General features: G+C 37.4%; 1 protein-coding gene across 1 annotated transcript in view; it reads left to right on the top strand.

The window, feature by feature from the left end:
* Nucleotides 1-18,312, top strand: part of tspan15 (tetraspanin 15) — a 30,329-nt gene extending 12,017 nt beyond the window's left edge. Inside the window, exons 4-8 of the mRNA XM_017688098.2 lie at nt 1,652-1,747; nt 6,566-6,679; nt 11,039-11,089; nt 11,667-11,783; nt 16,487-18,312. Of these exons, the coding sequence (XP_017543587.1) occupies nt 1,652-1,747; nt 6,566-6,679; nt 11,039-11,089; nt 11,667-11,783; nt 16,487-16,648 (540 nt within the window). The 3' untranslated portion in view covers nt 16,649-18,312. The remainder of the gene's footprint in view (nt 1-1,651; nt 1,748-6,565; nt 6,680-11,038; nt 11,090-11,666; nt 11,784-16,486) is intronic.
* The last annotated feature ends 319 nt before the right edge of the window (nt 18,313-18,631 follow it).

Below are 18,631 nucleotides of genomic sequence, written 5' to 3'. Positions count from 1 at the left end.
ACAAGAAGCTGAGTTCAGTTTAGTGCTTTTAACACTGGCAGATTTTTTGATTTCAGCTATAAAAATATCCTGCTTAGAGGTTTTACGTACAGAGCTACCTATATATACTTGCTCTGGTAGTAGTTGGTTCCTTACGTTACTTTAGCAAAAGCAGGCATGGCTGACCTGAATGTTGTCAGGCTTATTTAGGCTAAAGGAAGAAGTGATGGTGATATTTTCATATCATTTAAGTAATGTGTATCACCTGACAGTTATCAGTCTACCATGAACGCAGGTGTCCGCTGTTGCGGGGGACTCTGCTCGACTGTGCTAGGATTAGTTGATTGTTGTGGTTTGTGGCAGTTCAAACACGTGTGTTGCCAAAAGCAAAGTTCAGAGTGCTCTCTGATGGACAGACTGCACAACACCACTCCTAACACGGTTATAGAAACTGTCTTTTGTCTTTATTTTTTTCATCGTCATTTATCTGCTGTTATAAACATTGAAAAAGATTTTTCTGCAATTGGATTATATCGGCCTCTAGTAATTATGGCTCCGCCACTGTTTGGAAATCATTTTTGCTTGTACAGACATGATCTGCATGGAAGAGTCATCAGAAGAAAATTCTGTCTGTAACCTCATCACAGAACTCAAATGTCTAAAGTATTTAAAGCAAAATCTAAATAAGCCAGAGACATTTTGGAAACATGCTGTGTACTGCTGAAGTAATTATCTGGTGATTTGGTGGTCGCAGTCATGTGGAGGGAAAAGGAGCAGCATTTGATAAAAAGAACATCTTCACAACTGTTAAGCAAGGGTGTGGATCTGTTATGCTTTGTAGTTGTGTGGTAACCAGTGGCACAGGAGACATTGCATGGCTGGATGGAAGAACGAATTCCACTAAATGTGAGCAAATTCTCTAAGGAAATGTGACACAGTCACAGTCACTTAAGTGGCTGAAGCTGAAAAAAGGCTGGCTTCTTCAAAACACACAGTAATGCAAAACATAATCCAAATCCACCATAAAGTACTTCAAGAAATACAAGCTAAAGCTTTTGGAGTAGCCTTCAGTCCTGTGTGCATATCCATCTAATCAAGTAATTGTGCATCAGCATTCACAAACAAATGTAGTTAGTTTGCTGCGGGGGTTATGTTTACCTCTTTCTACTTCAAAGATCAATAAAATGTAATTTCGTTAGGGGTACTCAAACTTTATATAAGGGTGGTTGGGTACAAGAGATTTAGTCAAAAAATAATTCTGATGACAGCATTTCAGTGCTGTGTTCATACGTAGTAGCCTGTATAATGGAGAATTCATCAGCGTCTATAGCACTAAAATATTAAGTCTTGAACGTCTCGACTAGCTTTACATACATGTGAATGACTACAGTGTGCACAGTCCCTGACTGATGAGTTCTTGGTGAAATCTTTCTAATGTGTGCGAATTACTCTTTACTGTCAGGCTGCCTACTGGGACACACGTAGAGACAATGAATCTTGGAGCTTTCAAACAGTGATAGCAGAACATACTGAAGCCAATACATTTTTTGGCTGAGAGTCTACTGATTTCGGACCTGTACTCCTGAAAAGAGAAGATTTAACTTTACTGCAAAGTAAACTTGTGCAAAGGCATTGCATTTTGTGAGGATCATTCTTTTTTTTGCTTTTGCAGACGCTGGACATTCTGAACCAAAATGTCCGTAAGGGCATGATGAATTACTATGATGATCTAGATTTCAAAAACATCATGGACTTTGTTCAGAGAAAGGTAAGAACTCCCTGTGTGAATTTTGCAGACGTTTTAATGACCATCGCAAGGCAGTAAATTGTTTTTGAACTGTAAAAATATTTGAATAGTGTAGATTTATACAGACAAATAAAACTGCTCAGTGAATGAGATCTGTGATAAGTTCACATGCTCCTCCATACTGATGTACTGGCAGTTAACATCTTGCTGTACTTGGCCACTTTAAGTAGGTCCAGTTGACCTTGGTTTTGGATCAAGATGGCAAGAGGAAGCAATCTCATTCATTACTACAGGACAGATGGCATAAACACTGCTCAACTGGCTAGTGTTTCAACAGGAACAGTGATTTTGAAGTGACATTTGCATTTAGATGTATGGGAAAAACATTAGTAAATAGGCTTGGAATTTCTGGTTCAGTTTGTGCATTTTGAACCACATGTGCATATCGCTCATGCATTAGTGTGATGTATAAGAAAAATCTCAAGAGCTGTTCTCCAGGTGATTGGGAACAGCAATGCAGGACGTGATCAGACTGTGTTAGCGCAAATAGCATACTGACAAATGCATAGAAAGAAATATTATAGTAGGGTTGCTGTGCATAAACCCCCCATTACAAAGACGTATGCACATTTGAGTGTTCAGTGGTGTTAAAACCAGGCAGCAGTCTACAGAGATTGTGGAATAAGTGATTGTCATATGAGTCATTTTCATCATTCACCATATTCCCCACATGTGGGTGAGAGCATGTGTGGTGTACACAAGGAGAAAGGTACAAGTCTGAATGCTTGTACCCCTTACATCGAGGGGGTCTGGAGGCTCTATTGTGCTTTGGGGGTATTTTGCTGAAATGGTCTTAAAGGGAACAACAACAAAAGAACAAATCAGTATAAAATTATTCTGACAGATCATCTGTACCCTATGATGAATTTTCTCTTCCAGGATGACAGCGTCTCCATCCAAAGCATTTGAGTGGTCACTGATTGGTTTGAGGAGTATGAAAATTATGTGAATAATATGCTATGGCCTTCACAGTCACCCGATCTCAAATTGAACACCTTTGCACCGAGGTGTTAGACGGCATTCTCGATCACCGTCATCAAAACATCAACTGAGGACATATGCCACCTGTATGTCACCTATCTGTAGAAAGCCAAATCTTCTGACCCCTCATGTTAAAAAGTGCCGTTATTTACAGAATAGCCTCAGAGACACTTTAGTGCCTGTAATAAGATCTATGAAGCATTTGCTGTGCTTTTGCCTCATTGCATATGCATTTATAGAAATTTTCCTGTCAGAGTGCAAAATACTGGGAGGATTATGATTATCTTTATTATGATGAAGCACCAACTTGGATTGACCAAGACTAATGGTAAATACAGACTGAGTGTTCTTTAATACTTGAGAAAAGCTTGTCTTAACAGGGCTGCCATTGTTTGTGTTCAGATAAAAAAAGTTTTTTAAACAGATTTATGCATTTTCAATACAAAAAGCACCTTTAATGCCTGCCATGTCATATTATTCTTAATTTAATGAAGAAAAAGGAAAAAAGCTTAGTGACTTTTAAACTGCTTTTTCTTAATATTATTTTGTATATATTTTTCTAGACTATCACAGACAGGTTTTACCTAATTAATACAACAGTTTTCCTTTCCAAACAGTTGTTAAAAGCACATGTTGAAAGTCTTTTTTTTACTGAAGCCACTGGTAATTTACTAAAGATACTGGTTATAATATTTGTGTGGCGTTGCAGATATGTCACAGCCATTCTTTAATGTACTGCATGTAATTAATAGATTTTGCTCATAATAGTATAATTCCCAAACAATCTAGGTGTGCACAGTGAAATTAAACAGGGATTTTACATTATCATACAGTTTCCAAATAGAAAACGTTTCAAAACTGAAAGACAGTAGTTACTTACTTTCTCAAGTAATAACCTTTCTAACCTTGAAATTATTTTGACCTACCAAGTCAACTTTAAAAAAAAATAAACCTTCATTTTAACCAAATGAGTCACGGTTGTTCCTTGAAACAGATAAAAAACCTTTTGCACAAAAAGCATGTGAGCCAAAATGATGGTTATTCTGCTCTGGTGGTATGTTAATTGTGAAGTTGCCTCTGTTGATTTGCATGGAAGTCCTAGTAGATAAACCACTAAATTGGCCACCAGCACAAAGTGTCAGTAGACTGTTGGTAGTTAGGGCCTCTCTCAGTATATCTGCCCTTTATTCCTTACTTCTGTGAATTCCTAATCAGTGGTAGCTATTCAAAGTAATTTTACTTGCAAATATGACATTTGTGGCACAGAAACACAGTCATAATATTTTTAGATCTGCATTGTAACTACAGAACATCAAATTATTTTACTTGTTCTGTATAAAACAGCAGCTCCACTGTTACATCCCACCACAGGAGGGGTTCAGGTGAGCTGTGGTTTGCCAGCAGTTAAAATATTAAAAGCTTTTTTTGATGGCATCTTCTTTTGTTGCCCTTCTTATATAGTATGCATATTTGTCCTCTTTTTCAACCATACAGAAAGATATTGCGGTTGTCACCCAGTAATCCTGTGTTGTATTTTTCGTTTTGTTGGAAGTTCAGGTGGGGAAAAAAAATCTGATAAGTACTCTAATTATCTGTTTGCCAAATTTCAAAACTGTCTAAAAGATTGAAAAGTTTTTTGTGAGTCAACAACTGCTGTCATGAAGCGGATGAGGAACTGTACTGTACCCCCTCGCGAAATTACTGCCGAGGCATTGATAATCAATTTTTGAGATCGGAAATGAAATTGTCATCTGGGATTTCCTTGAATTGCAAGTCAGATTTAATTGCATTTCACTGTCATAGCTATGGAATGTGTGCAGTGCCTGTCAAAAGCATTTCTAAGAGGTGAACTGGTGTTCGGATGGGGCTTGTATGCAGAAATTTAAGCCAGGCCCAGTGGATTCATTTGTAGGTCTACAAAGCAAACAATGCATGTGATTCTTATTGTTTGATGAAGACAATTCAGAAAACTGCTTTTGAGGGTGCTGTCAAGAGTCTTTCTGTCCTGTAAACTAATTGTAAATTTTAAAAACCTTGATTAGGACTTTTATTAACTTTCTCTGGTGACCAAATGAGTATTACGTCTTCAGAAAATGCCCTGGTTGAAGGCAGAATTAGTGACGTTGAGCTTGTCATCTTGTAGAACTGATGAATAAACCAAGTCTTTATACTTATACCAAGGTAACATGTATGTCTGTGTGGGACTTGCTGAACCACTCTACCACATACAGAGAAACGGTCTATTGCATAAATGGTAGACCCTGCATGTAATATCCTTTTTAAACAGTCTATTTCTAGTTTTTTTTATGGGAGCAAACTAGCAGCACCAGCAGAAAGCCCTGCACAGAAAATGTATCCTCAGTTGGTTGCAATAGTTCCACTGGACACAAGTTCTCTGAGCACAGCAAGGCTCTGAGGTGCAGTCATAAAAGCTGAAATACCTCACCTTCTGACTAAGCCCCAGCAACTCATCTGCTCATAGTCTGAGTGCCTGCATTTGTATGCACCTGTGTGATGACAGTAATTGCAGTAATATTTTACCTGTTCCCAATTTATGCAAACATGGTTGGCCTTATTTAGATAGATGAAGGCTCACCATGTTCAGGATTTACTGAAAAGACATTAGGCCTGTGCTTCCTACGTATGCTTCCCAGAATGGTGTCTGGCATGTGTTTTATTTGGTTCAGATTATGTGCGGTCTCATTTGTTGTTATTTTGTTTATGCGGAGTGGGGAGAGGGCATTTGGCTATCTGCCTGAGCTCCCTGCAATCATAACGTCTCCACATACAAACCTTATCATTCCCCCCAAGAATTTTGAACACCTTCCTCACAAAATGCCACACTGTGACATGAAGGTCCGCGTCTGTTTTGAAAAGATTGCCAAGCATCTGAATGGCAGTCGTTCTCCCCAAGCTTCTTACAGTGTTCACTTCCTGACATTAATTTGCAAGCATGCAGCTGTGGGAAGCAATGGACAGCATTTTGTATTCTGCCTGGGAGTGTTTGGTGTTTGCATCAGAAAGCTTTCAGTTTGTTCTGTTAAACAGCTGGACAGAGGTTACTTTGTTCCAAAACACATTATGCTTCATCTCATCTGGCTCAGTCTCTTAATTGTGCTGAACAACTTAATTGACTAAGTTACCACAGTTTTACCTGTTTCTTTTAGCAACAAGATACCATTAAAGTGCTATTATTACTGCTTCTGTTTCCGCTACTGCTCCTGTCATTTGTTATTACTATTTCATCAGTACTGTTTTTCACACTAGTGTGCCACAGTGTTTAGTTGGACAGAATCTGATTGCTTAAGTAATTTCTTCAAATAATATTCCGAGCTATTCAGATGAGCTGAGGGACTGGCATATTGGCATATGAGCTGTGAGGCTTTGTGAAAGGAGAGGGACCTAATATTTATTCATGCGTTCCCACTGAGAGCTGTTGGCTCAATAAATGAATACAAAATAGCACAAATTATTCATTTCACCTTTCGTATATCATGCTTTATCAACCCAGGTCGATTTCAGCAAAAAGATGGGTCTAGAATTGTGTGACAGCCAACCAGTTACTCATTACATTAAAGAGACGTTTGAGTACTGTATGCATATTAGATAAATGGTAGTATGATGGTGTTGAAGTGTTTATTGGCCCATTACAGCCACAGTAGAGTTGACCTGGTCAGTAAACATAGTGTTCTCTGTCTATGAGACGTACTTTAACCAGTTTTCTGATTTTGTTTTGAAATGTTGCAGTGTACAGTCAGATGTGTAAATGATTATTTTACCTGTATTTTTTCACCCTAGTTCCAATGTTGTGGTGGCCTGGAATACACAGACTGGACGGTGAACATGTACCACAACTGCTCAGCACCTGGACCTCTGGCTTGTGGAGTGCCTTACACCTGTTGCAACAGCAAGGTTTGTCTCCTTCACTATCTGCAACTATAGCAGCATGTTGAAGATTTTAAAAAGCTATTAACATGTGCTTGATGAAAATATGCTGTCACCAAGGCCCACAGTGTTTTTGTTTTTTGTTCTCAAACATGAAAAACATGACATGCATAGTAGAGAACCTGGTCTATGATGTAGTTACTTGTGTTTTTTTCTGCTTTACTCCGTGTTCTCCCTGGTTTTAATTAATTGTCAATTTCTCTGCATTATCTAAGTCTCCTCTAATGTACAGTGCTCTCATCAGTGCAACTTGAGGTGCTTTCCCAACCAGGGTTTGACCTGGAATTAATCCAAATATTATTCCAGCGTCACTCACTTTTCTTCTTAACTGAAGACAGACTGTCTACTGTATTTAATGCATCAAATCTTGTAGTATAGTATTGCTGGGCTCAGAGTGGCTTCCTTATTTGGCATTGCTTTAGAAGGGCAAACATTGTGTTTCTTTTGGCCACTTTCAGTTCCCATGGTTAATGGACAGAGTGAAAATGTCCTGCTAAAGATAAAGATCTTTGCTTTGATGCTTTCACGAACATCCTCATATTACTTGCTAATGGGTTCCCCTTCAGCTAATGGCGTGTTTGCAGAATTATTTAAGTGTGAACTGATGCCTAAATAGATTGTTTGCACTAGATTTAGATATTATTTCTCAGTGCCTTTGTAGTCTTAGTCAGAAAAGCAAAAGGCTTTTTTTATTTTTTATTTTTTTTTAAACATTATTTAAAGGAGACTGATTGTATTTTTGTAGTATTTCACTCCGCTTTGCTTTCTGTCTGGGAACAATACACATGATTTCAGATATGCCCCAGTTTCTGCTCTTTCTTGTAAATCTGACTTCTTTGGGTTTTTTTTTTTTCCCCTGTTCTTTTTATCAAGTTGTGTATTTTTATGCATTGCATTTGGCCCCCATAGGTATTTGGACGCTAACCATTTCATCATTGGTAAACGTCAAGCTCTTTAGGTTACTTCTTAAAATGTTCAACAAAATTATATTTCTTTCAAAGAAAAGCACTTTTAGGACATCAAACTGATGCAGTGTGAAGAAAATATGGAGAAGAATTCCAGTCACACTGCGCTATGAATACTGTAAAGCACAGAGGTGGAAACACTGGGGCTTTTACTTACAGTAGTGTTGGTGAGCTAGTGGTCTTTGATGTGATAATGAGGTGAGAAGTATACAGCGGCATTTTGGATGCAGACTTCTAGAAATCTGCGAATAAACTACTAAAGCAATAGCAATCTAAAACATACCAGACGCCTTTTGAAAGAATTCTTTGCCAAAAAGATAATGCCAGTCTTGGAATGATCAGTTGAAAATGAAAGCAACTTGGTTTGACATTTTCTTTCCGAACATGATGAACTTTAATAAACATTAATGTATTTTTAAGTGTGGCATAGATGTCCAAATACTTTTGGGGCCGCTTTGTGTTCACTTGCAACTATGGGTGTTCCTTCATTATACCTGATGATGTTGAAGGCTAAAATAAAAAGGGTTGGTTTCCAACCTCCATTGTCAGCTTTTGTAACAAATGCACATTCAGTTTACAGTAAGACTGATTTTAGGCTAAAAAAAGTCTCACACCTCCCAGCTGCTCCAACTGTGCTAACAAAATGCCTAAATATGTTTTGACGTGTCTGTAGGTCATAAGCGCTGTTTTCAGCACAACTTCAGTGTTCATGCATTAACACTAAAATGCTGCTTGCTGTCTGGAGATGGCATGTCAGAAAATGTGTTTGGCCTTGTTCAGCCTGCCAGCCCAAATCTGATTTCTGTTATAGCCAAATTGTATTCACATTGATTTTTTAAAAGTCTGGACAGCAAAATAACACATGAAATCATATTTTTTGGAAATCAGGTCTAAACTACATTTAAAGATGGTTTGAAATGTGACTCCACAGATACATCTCAGTCTAGACACTCTTAAATCGGATTTTAAAGTGTCTTTTGCATTTCTCGCAACGTGACAAACAACAATATCAAATCCAAAGTGATGAAAGTGCTGGGATTTTAGAAGAGCACCAAAGAATCATGATTATGCCAGATCATTTTGAGGTGTTTGGAGGGTGAGATGATGCACCTCCATCTCTCCTGCATCTGCGTTTGAAATCTAAGTCATCAGTGTAGCTACGTAGTTACTGATGCCTACATTGTTACCACAGCAACCCATGCAGGTAGGTTGGTGATGTTTTGGCACACAAATCCGATCTGATCTCTGGCAAAGAACACTGCAGACTGTTGGCTTAAAAGATCTGATTTGAGAAACAAATCCAATTTGCCTGCAGTCTGAACATGGCCTTTGTGTCAAAATGATGCCCTAGATGTGTCCCTGTTACATACACATTAAAAAGTTGAACAAGGCTGGTAAAGTGTAGTGCAAAGCAGCCAGTGTTGTAAATCTACTTACCTGAATCTAACGTCAAAAAGACATGCATTTTTAATGAACCATGGTCCCTGATCTAAATGACTGAATTCTTTGTCTCATGCCGTGTACATATTACCTCATCGGTGTCTCTGTGTAGGCTGGTCAGAATGATGTTTCTCAGGAATACAGTACTGATGCTATTTTGACACATCTCTTTACAAAGATAAAAGCTTTCTGTGGCTGGGATGTGAGGTCACAGTGAAAGCCTGATTGTTCTAGCAATTCAAGAAGCACTGGGATTCAACAAGGACTGGGATTAAACTTCTTAACATGGCTTTTTCTTCAAGTCAAATTAACTGCATCTATTTTTTTCTGTAACCAGATTGTTTGGAAGACCTATTTCAGAAGAAAGCCCTGTTTTATTGAGGAAAAAAAAAAAGTTTAAACCTCAAAAACATGTTAAGCCATAATGCCAGATGATCCAAACGATACTTTGGAGTTTGCTATAATATGGGTGAAAACCCTTGTAAATAACTGAAGAGGGATATTCTTTGTCCCAGTTCATTGGCCAAACCCACTGCGATATAGGATTTTGCAAAGTTTGCATCAGTATCTAACATATTAAAAGTTATTGTGTATATTTCTGATGCAAACTGATCAGTTTCAAAGGAACAAAAAGCCTACCATTCAACCAACATTCACTGTCTTCGGTTATTTTTAAAGAGCGGATCAGTGACTTTGTCTCTGCTTGCTCTTCTCAATGAATAGACTGTACACATGCCTGTATACTACCTAGGTTTGCCATAAATGTTAATAGTTCATGTCATTAATGCCTTTTAGTACCCTTTTGTTTGCCATTACTGACCTTTCTCGGCACTAAATTACTGACCTTTCTGTCATTTTGCTAAAATCAGGGCAGCAGACTGTTTTTGCAATATGTGGTGCGCAAAAACACCAAAAAGCCAGTTAGCAAAAACATTCACCCATTTTCCTTTACATATTCATTTAAAAATTATGGTACCAGTTGGATCCAGAAAGGGTTCTTTTGGAGCAATGCTCTGATTCTGATTCACTAAAATATTTTTTTTTATCTATTTCTATCTATTTTATCTATTTAAAATACCTCCACATAATGTAAAGGTTCTCTACTGATTAAAGGCCATATGTACAAGCAAAGGACCATTTAGGAACTTTTCATTTTAAGACTATAAGTATGTCATATACTTACGAAAAGCTTTGTCTAATCAAATAACGCATCAGCGTGAGATCAGCAGGTGTGAAATCAATATAAATATGTTTACCTAGTAAATGATTACTGATTACAGAAATCAGACTTTTGGCAACATTTATTTAAATAAGTACAGAGTGTGCCACCTGGATCAGTGCAAAATGTTCTTATCACTGAAGATTCTTGTTATGATCTCTGGAGTCTCCCTATCAGCACATTTGAGGAACTGCAGGAGACCTTCTCCAGCTGTTTCTGGAAGTTTCTTCATATCATTTAACTGCAGATATTTAAGTTTCTACAGCTGTGTTGGAATGGAGGCAGAGGATGAGCACTGTCGGCGCAGTCTCACACATTTCCACTCATTTTCTCTGTCTGGCACATCTGGTCTGCTTGTTATACTGAAAGCATGAAAGAACTTTATCATTTCTTCTTGTTTTACCTTTATCACCCCAGTCATAGGCTTTTTTTTAACTAGTTGTCTTTAAAGTATAATAATGGGGACTGAAATGAAATTATTCAAATATAGAGGGATAATTCTCTGTTGTATGTGGTATTGTATAGCAGTGGCCAAATAATAACTGCACACTAGAAACCGGAGTTTCTACCATTAGTACCTTACATGACCACTGAAACTACTCCCATTGTTAGATTGCCATTCTGCATTGTGCTACCACACATTTATTGCTTGTTTGTGACCACTGCATTGATACTAATGATTTGTCCACAACTGTCTTTCAGCCAAATGAGGTTGTGAATACACTATGTGGATACAAAATGCTTGAAAAAGAGGTGAGTTTGCTTTAGAATGAAATGAGCCTCAAAATGTGCTTCTGACAGACAGTCTGCACACCACTAGCTCTCTTCACAGGCTCTTGCCACTCGATTTTGCTTTGTTTGTTGAGCTTTATGAGAAATTCCTCAATCAGAAATATCTGTAAATAGCACCACAGCCTGTCCAGGATTAGCTCTGATCGATCACATGTGATGAGTTCTAGAAGGGACATTTGTTGTTGCAGTGCTAGCAAGAACTGGCCTGGTTTCAAAGCTATAAACACAAAATCCAAAACTCTGTTTTTCGAGGTTGAGTAAGTGTACTGTGCGATTTAGAAAATCTCAGTTCTGCTGGCACTGACTGGAGATCTAAGCTTATTCATCGGGAGCTGGCTGTTGCCTCTGAAGTGGAAGGTTATAGTACAGACTGAAAAATTGTCCTCCACCACAGAATTTGAGCAAGAACACTTGCTAAAAATATCAGCCCCACAATACATTCAGTATCTCCCAGTTACATGATTTTATTCTCATCTGTCTCAAATGTATAAAGGACTATGTACTGAATATGTTTCTCTGCCTTTCCAATTGACTTTAGAGATTTCACATTTCAGACATCATCTATGTGCGTGGTTGCACTGATGCTGTCTTCATTTGGTTAATGGATAACTACAAAACTATGGCTGGACTGCTTCTAGGCATATTTATCCCTCAGGTAAGGCCATCTGTTAACCATTCCGACTTTGCTTTTTCTTTGTTTTTATTTATTTATTTTATTTTCTGTTATTTTGTTATGTAGTTTTTATTGTCCTGCCCTTTTCATTTAAAAAGTCAAACTATGCTTTTATTTATGTTTTAGTGATCTCTTTCTTTTAAATACAGGCAAACAATGCCATACTATAATTTTTACCAAAAAAGTCACTTTTGTCTTTTTAAGGGTTCAATTGATGGCATAATGCTATCAAAATTGAAATAACTGAGTGTTGATTGACCACATCTATTTATATAGTCCACTTTCATATAGGCGTAATGAATCAATTGAATTGAATTGAATAGTTTTTTGCTAATTTGAAGCAGGGGTCATTTGGGATGGAAAAGTAAGGCTTTTAACAGAGCAGAGCAGTCCAACCGACATTATTTCTAAATTTACTAAAGCTGTTTAATTCAATTATAGATGCAACAATGTTAGCCTTGCACTTGGACTGCTTGTAAGGTCCGATACAAATTGTCAGCCGCCTTTCTCAATAGCAAAACAAATACACTCCTCCCTTCAGTGCTCCTTCAGAACCTCTGCTCCTCCAGATTCATGGATATGTACTGTCAAGGCAGAGAACACTTTTTTTAGAGCTTTGTGGCCATAAAAGCCTTAACAAACATTGCATGGGAAAATACTGTGATAATAAAGTTAGAGGGAACAACACAGTAAGTAATATACAGCTAACATTAGCTAGGTTGTGGGTTAGCAAATTCACTGCTATTGCTGCTGCGAAGCTAGCCACAAATATTAGCAAACAGGACAAAATAATACTGAACTTTTGATTCTGTGAAACAGCAAAAACAAAAGTTTCCCACCTGTCAAGTAGAAACCGAGCAACATCCTCTGGCCTTTTCACACATTTCAAGTTTCAGTGAAGCTGTAGTTAGTTTTTTTTTTCCGCCAGCTTCTTGTTAAACTTTATCTGTTGTGCCTTGAATGGTGCCGCAGTTAAATTCTGGCATCTCAGGCCAGCCAAAAAAATAAATAAATAAATAAAACAAATGCTACACAGCTGCCTCAGCTAACAGGACAAAACAGTTCTCCTACTTCATGGATGGATTTTTAAATATACAGAAATGGCTAAAAGGGCTGACATACGTTTGCTTTTGTAGTTCTGTTTCATTTTAATTTCAGTCCCTGCCAAAGCTATAGATCATGAAACTTGTAAGCTAAGCTAATATTAGCGCTCAGATTCTGTTAACGCGGTAACCGAAATGAATCCTTAAAACTTTGACTTCAAACGGTATAAATTACAGCTCTGCATATTTACAGTGAGTTTACAGCTACGTATGAGCCAAATATGTATACATACATGTAATACACTTCAGAAAAAATGTTTTTCATTGCTGAAATAGATATGACACGGTGAAGTTCGGCTTCCTATTCACCAGCTTCTTGTTCGAATTTTCCTGTTCTCTTATGTTTTATGTCACTGATCAGCTCTCAAGATTAGTTAAAGCCCATATTTGGGCTGAAATTCGGCCAATACTGATACACAGCCAATCTATCCTTCCATCTCTAGTTATCATGATACATTACATCACAATATGACACAATATGCTTTCCTGAGCATGTTATGGATTTTGTCAGAATTTGTAGAACACAGAGCAGCTGCCTTTTATATTACAAAGAAAGCATAATTGTCCTGTTGTATTCATAATTTTGATAGTATTTTTAAATGTGGGCCTTTTGTCTGTTTCCACTGATCAGGCGTCTGAAAAAATAAATATTGTAATGTATGTATAGTGAAAATTTCTTGAAGTATCATGACACACTTTTGGCATATCGCCCACCCCAACTCAGCATTCTGTAGTAGAGGTAGTTTACGGCCCACCACTGCTGGATTCATTTATAACAGCAGTATTGTAACAAAGTAATGTTTTTTGTCTTGTGCACATTTTATAGCCTCTTTTCAGATGAAAGAAATTGTACACTTGCAGTTTGATTTGGGACAGAACCTTTATACTTATTTCACTTTTGAAATATGTCTGAATGTGGTGCTGCAGTCAGTGACTAGTATTGTATCTGATATGAATATACAAGACCTAGAGGTTGTTGGGCTATACTGAGAACAGATTCATTCAGGCTTGTGGATTAACATGCTTTGCAGAAAAGACCTTGTGAGTAGTACAAACAAGAGATCTTAGAGTTTTTTCCAGACACGGCGTGTATAGTTATAGTAGTGAAGTAGATCGTCTGATATAATACATAAATATCATGTTTTCCTCTGCTGAAAAAGCAGTAAAGTGCCTAGACACTAGACATTTGTAAGAACTTGTAAGAACGAAATCTGTAGGAATATTCTTTCACACCACTACAGATCAGCCTTAGAAGTTGGTTGCATTTTCTGCTTCTCACAATCCCAGTAATCTCAAACACATTCAGTAATGGGGTGGCAAGTCCAATGTTATGAGAACACTAGAAGAACCAGAAGTGCATCTTCTCAGCATCTGCTTAGCATTGTGATTTGAGTTTATCTTGCCGCAGCATTCAGTTATAAGTTATAATGCAATAATAAATATTAAAATAAAAACGGATGTCTTTTTAAATATTATTTTAAAAATGAATAAGAACAACATGCTTGCTGGGCCCTTTGTGGAATCCCGAAGCAACTTCTTACACCACTTACAGCAAGAAACAGCCAGAGCTTTCTGTGTTTGTACTGCATGGCTTATGCTTGTAAAAGTCATCGTCGTTAACATATCCAAAAATATTTCATAATGAATGGACCAATAAAAATGGTCTGATGACTTGGAATAAAGTATTGTTGAATGAGTATGCAATAAAGCCAATAATGTTTGGTGTTTTTCTGCTCCTGTTTTGGAGAATGGTGCAACTGCTTGTTTTATATTGTTATATTGCTATATTGTTGACCTGCTTGTGTATTTCATTCGAGTCTTACTTCATTTGTCATTGGCAGCTGTCCATGTTCAAAAGATAAGGCTCATTAAGAGCACCCGTGTTTAGCCACAGGAATGAAATGGTGTTGGCGCTTAAAAAGGAGCTCTTTGGAAAATAATTTCTCTTCCGGACGCACAGCTGTCTGTTGTGTATCATTCAGTCTTTGATTTTAAAAAGAATCATAATGAACTGATAAACATAACATGATGCTGAGCATCACCGCAGATGTGTATTATCATATTCTCACAGATTTGACTGATGAACATCACAGTAACTCTATGGATGTTGCGCTTCTCATTATCCTTAATGTAGTTTCACATTGCTGTAATTCTCTGTACTTTAGAGGAGTGCAAAGACCACTGGATCGCTGCTCTCTTTAGACTGCTGTTTTTTCAGGAAATGATGTGTAGAGGATAGGAAGCACAGAATTTCAAGTAGTGTTTTTCTCTACTTTGTGTCCCTCATATAGCAGACAGACATATACGAACATAAAACCAAATAATCTCAATCAATAACTTGTCAGTGAACATATATCAGCTTAATGCTTTTTTTCTAGCCAGTCAAGTATGATGCCTATGACACATCAGCCCTGTTAATCTTGTAAGTGTTCATATAAAGATTTTTCTAATTTGATAATGGTGACAAATAGTTGAAATAATCCATCCATTAAAGAGAATTTTTCGACATGTGTAGATTTGAGGTGTGTTCAAAGCTATTATTACATTATCAGTGAAATATATTGGATGAGATTTCATTTTATATGAAATCTTGTGAATGGAAATCAGTTTAGCATTGAATTAAAGCAGGGTCCAGCATGCGCGGAGGGCTATAGTAGAACATATCTGCTATGGGTTTCCTCACTGTTGGAGCTCATACCTGCAGATGTGCTTTATTGGCAGCAATGCTACACACAACCTTTAGAAGAAAGACTCATTACTGTCAGCAGCAGTCCGTACTCTGTCAAGACCACTGCAGACATACCTTCATGTTATATGTTTTATCAGTTTGTCAAATGACATGTTGTCTAAGTAAAAATACACGTCCTCTACAGAATGCACCCTCCTGCACATTTTAATGCATAATTTCCTTGGGCAAAATGTATGGCATATTTTATATATTATGCTTGTTGTATTTTTCAGTGTGTAAACCTCAGCAAATAAATAGAAATTGTGATCTAAAGTGTATATTAAAAATGCGATATTTTAGGTCTGTTCTCTGTGGATATGGAGGATGTGAGCTTATTTTCGCTTAGAAAATCAACAAAACATGTAATTTGGCCGGGGGTGTCAAACCTTTGGCATACGGCTTGTAGGTCTGACAGGATTTTCTGGCACCCAGTTTGATCCGTTTTGCTGCTGTGAGTCCATCTGTTGATGATAAAGGTGCTGCCGCTGTGACTGCAGTTTAAATGAAATATGGATTAGTTTGTGATTAAGTTAGTTAATATGGATAATGCAGTTTGTGCTTTTGATTACTGTGAACAGTCAACTTGCATTTGTACGCTGCCTAAAGGTGAGTATTGTGAAATAAACATCAAGTTAATATTATTCTGTTGATCATATCACATTTCTTTTAAGCTTGATGAACTGAAAAGCTTCTTCCTACAATGTCTCAGCATAGTTTTTGGTGATCAGTGACTAACTCCAGCATATGAATAGCTTAACAAGCTGTTCTTCTTTTCTCCTTTCTTTCAAGAGCATAGGAAGCTGATTTGTAGCACTGTAGCCTTTAACAACTTACAAATATTTTCCTTTTTCTAGTTTTTTGGGGTGATTGTGACCTGGCTGTATATCACTCGTGTGGAGGATGCCATCGTGGAGTATGGGGTCTACCAGAGCAACCTGATTGAAAATGCGCCACAGCAGACCAAGAAACGGGGCAAGGTTGCGAAGTGGTACAAGTGCATGCCTGTGATTGATTGACCTCAGATTGACCCTGACCTCAGAGGCCTTGTTTCTATACTGGACCAAAGAACATCACCCCATAGTACATGACTCCTTCCACCATGTGGTAGATGTATGAATAGTGAAAGCACAGTTTCATTAATACACGTTAGATACTTTCTGACAGTCTTTGAGGTTCCTCTGACCACCAGTAACGGTTTACAGTGGGGGACAAAACAGTACTTATTTCCTTAAGACTGCAGTGCACTGAAGTTGTCCTTTTGAAAGTGTACTTAAAATATTACATTTACTTTTATGATGATGGATAAACAAAAGAAAGTATGACTATTATACAGTGCCAGAATTCAACAGTAACATGGACAGTAGCCCTTATCCATCAAAGTGGCGTACGGTCAAGTCTGGTCGTAAAATGACAATTTTGTTACAAGTTTTTTTTTGCATTGGTGTATTTGTACAATCAAACTCACATCTGGTAGGAGTGCATGTACATAATATTTGACAACCTGAAACAAAATGCAGCTAACAAACCAAATCAATTTCATCTACAAAGTAAATACTTGCAATAACAAAGTTCTTATTTTACGTGCACATTGATAAATACAAAAAATCTATTCCACATTCTATTTTAAGACATTTTGCACTGTACTTTAGTTTTTTTTACTACTGACACAACCCTAAAATCATTAAAGGTGGTCAAATCTACACTCCCTTTTAATAATGATGAACATTGGCCATTGATCCAATGTACCATTTGATATTCATATTATTTCTTTTTTTGTGCACTTTTGCAAATATTCCTCATAACTATACACTTTATACAGTTTCTGCGCAACTGCAGGCATGCCTTAATATAACAAATACGTTAAGTTTTGCTTCTCAATGGAATATTTTTGAAGCATGGTATACTGAATTTTTAAAGGCCGGAAATACTTGCTTGGTGCTGTGAGTGTATCTTGCTTAATCTGTCTAGTGTGAAGCAGCGGCCTTGGGTGCTAAAGCTCTAAAGGGAAGAACTACCTCCCTAATTCCCTGCATTAAAGACGCTACATCCAAGTTCAGTACCTGCTTATGACCTGTGATTTTGTCATCGTTGCTTTTTACTCTTCTCTGTTTTGTTGCAGTTTCTTTTGAGTTTGTTCTCCATCTGGAGTCATATGCACAATACCAATGTGCACAAAACCACAAATCAGGGCCTTGTATTTCTCAGTGGCATGGCTGATGTTTCTCAGGCATCTTTAAACATAAAAAGACATCTAATCACATCTATTTGCGGTTGTGTTGCAGAGGCACAGACCTCAAACCTGGTCATTTACAGAGGATACATGACTTTTCTTTGATGGAGTATATTAGATTATTTGAGATGACTGCTGGAAACCTATCTATACAAGAAATGTAATACTGCTCAGCAAATATAATTGTCTTTTAAGAAAAATGTATAAAGCATGGGTTTATATCTCTGAGATTTCATGTTAGTTTTACAAACTTGTATATAGAAGGTTAAATTGAGGATTGATGTACTGTCTTTTTCTGGAGGCCTGAATATAGTCTTCTGTATTTGTGGACTGGGTCTTTATTCATTTTTAATCTGTGGTGTATGTATAGACTTTTCAAACAATTGCTCATGATGCAACCCCTCAGCATGAAAAGCAGCATGCAGAATGAATAAATGATGTTTCTACAGCTGTGTGTGTCTTTTTAGTGACTTTTCATATCTGTCTTCTGTCTTGCTGTGTGTTCTTTGCATGGGGGCTACCTGCATTTAAATATTTTAGTTGTGCATGGGCGTACCCCGAAAAGAGCCATGGACTGGTCTGCCTCTGCTTGTTTATGGCATTCTGTTCTGTAGCCTTGTCAAGCCTTTTCTCTTTCACTATTAAGGATACTGCCACACCACTGTCCTAAAAGAACTGAATCCTGTCTGTTAAATTAAATAGCAATTGTACTAGTATCTTTAAAGATACTAAAGCAATTAAGCAGAGTTCTATGACTGACTGTCATTAG

The sequence above is a fragment of the Pygocentrus nattereri genome, chromosome 5 (genome assembly GCF_015220715.1).
Source record: "Pygocentrus nattereri isolate fPygNat1 chromosome 5, fPygNat1.pri, whole genome shotgun sequence".
In the NCBI taxonomy this organism is placed as follows: Eukaryota; Metazoa; Chordata; class Actinopteri; order Characiformes; family Serrasalmidae; genus Pygocentrus; species Pygocentrus nattereri.
Note: the sequence above shows the minus strand (reverse complement) of the source record. Positions and strands in the feature narration are given on the sequence as shown.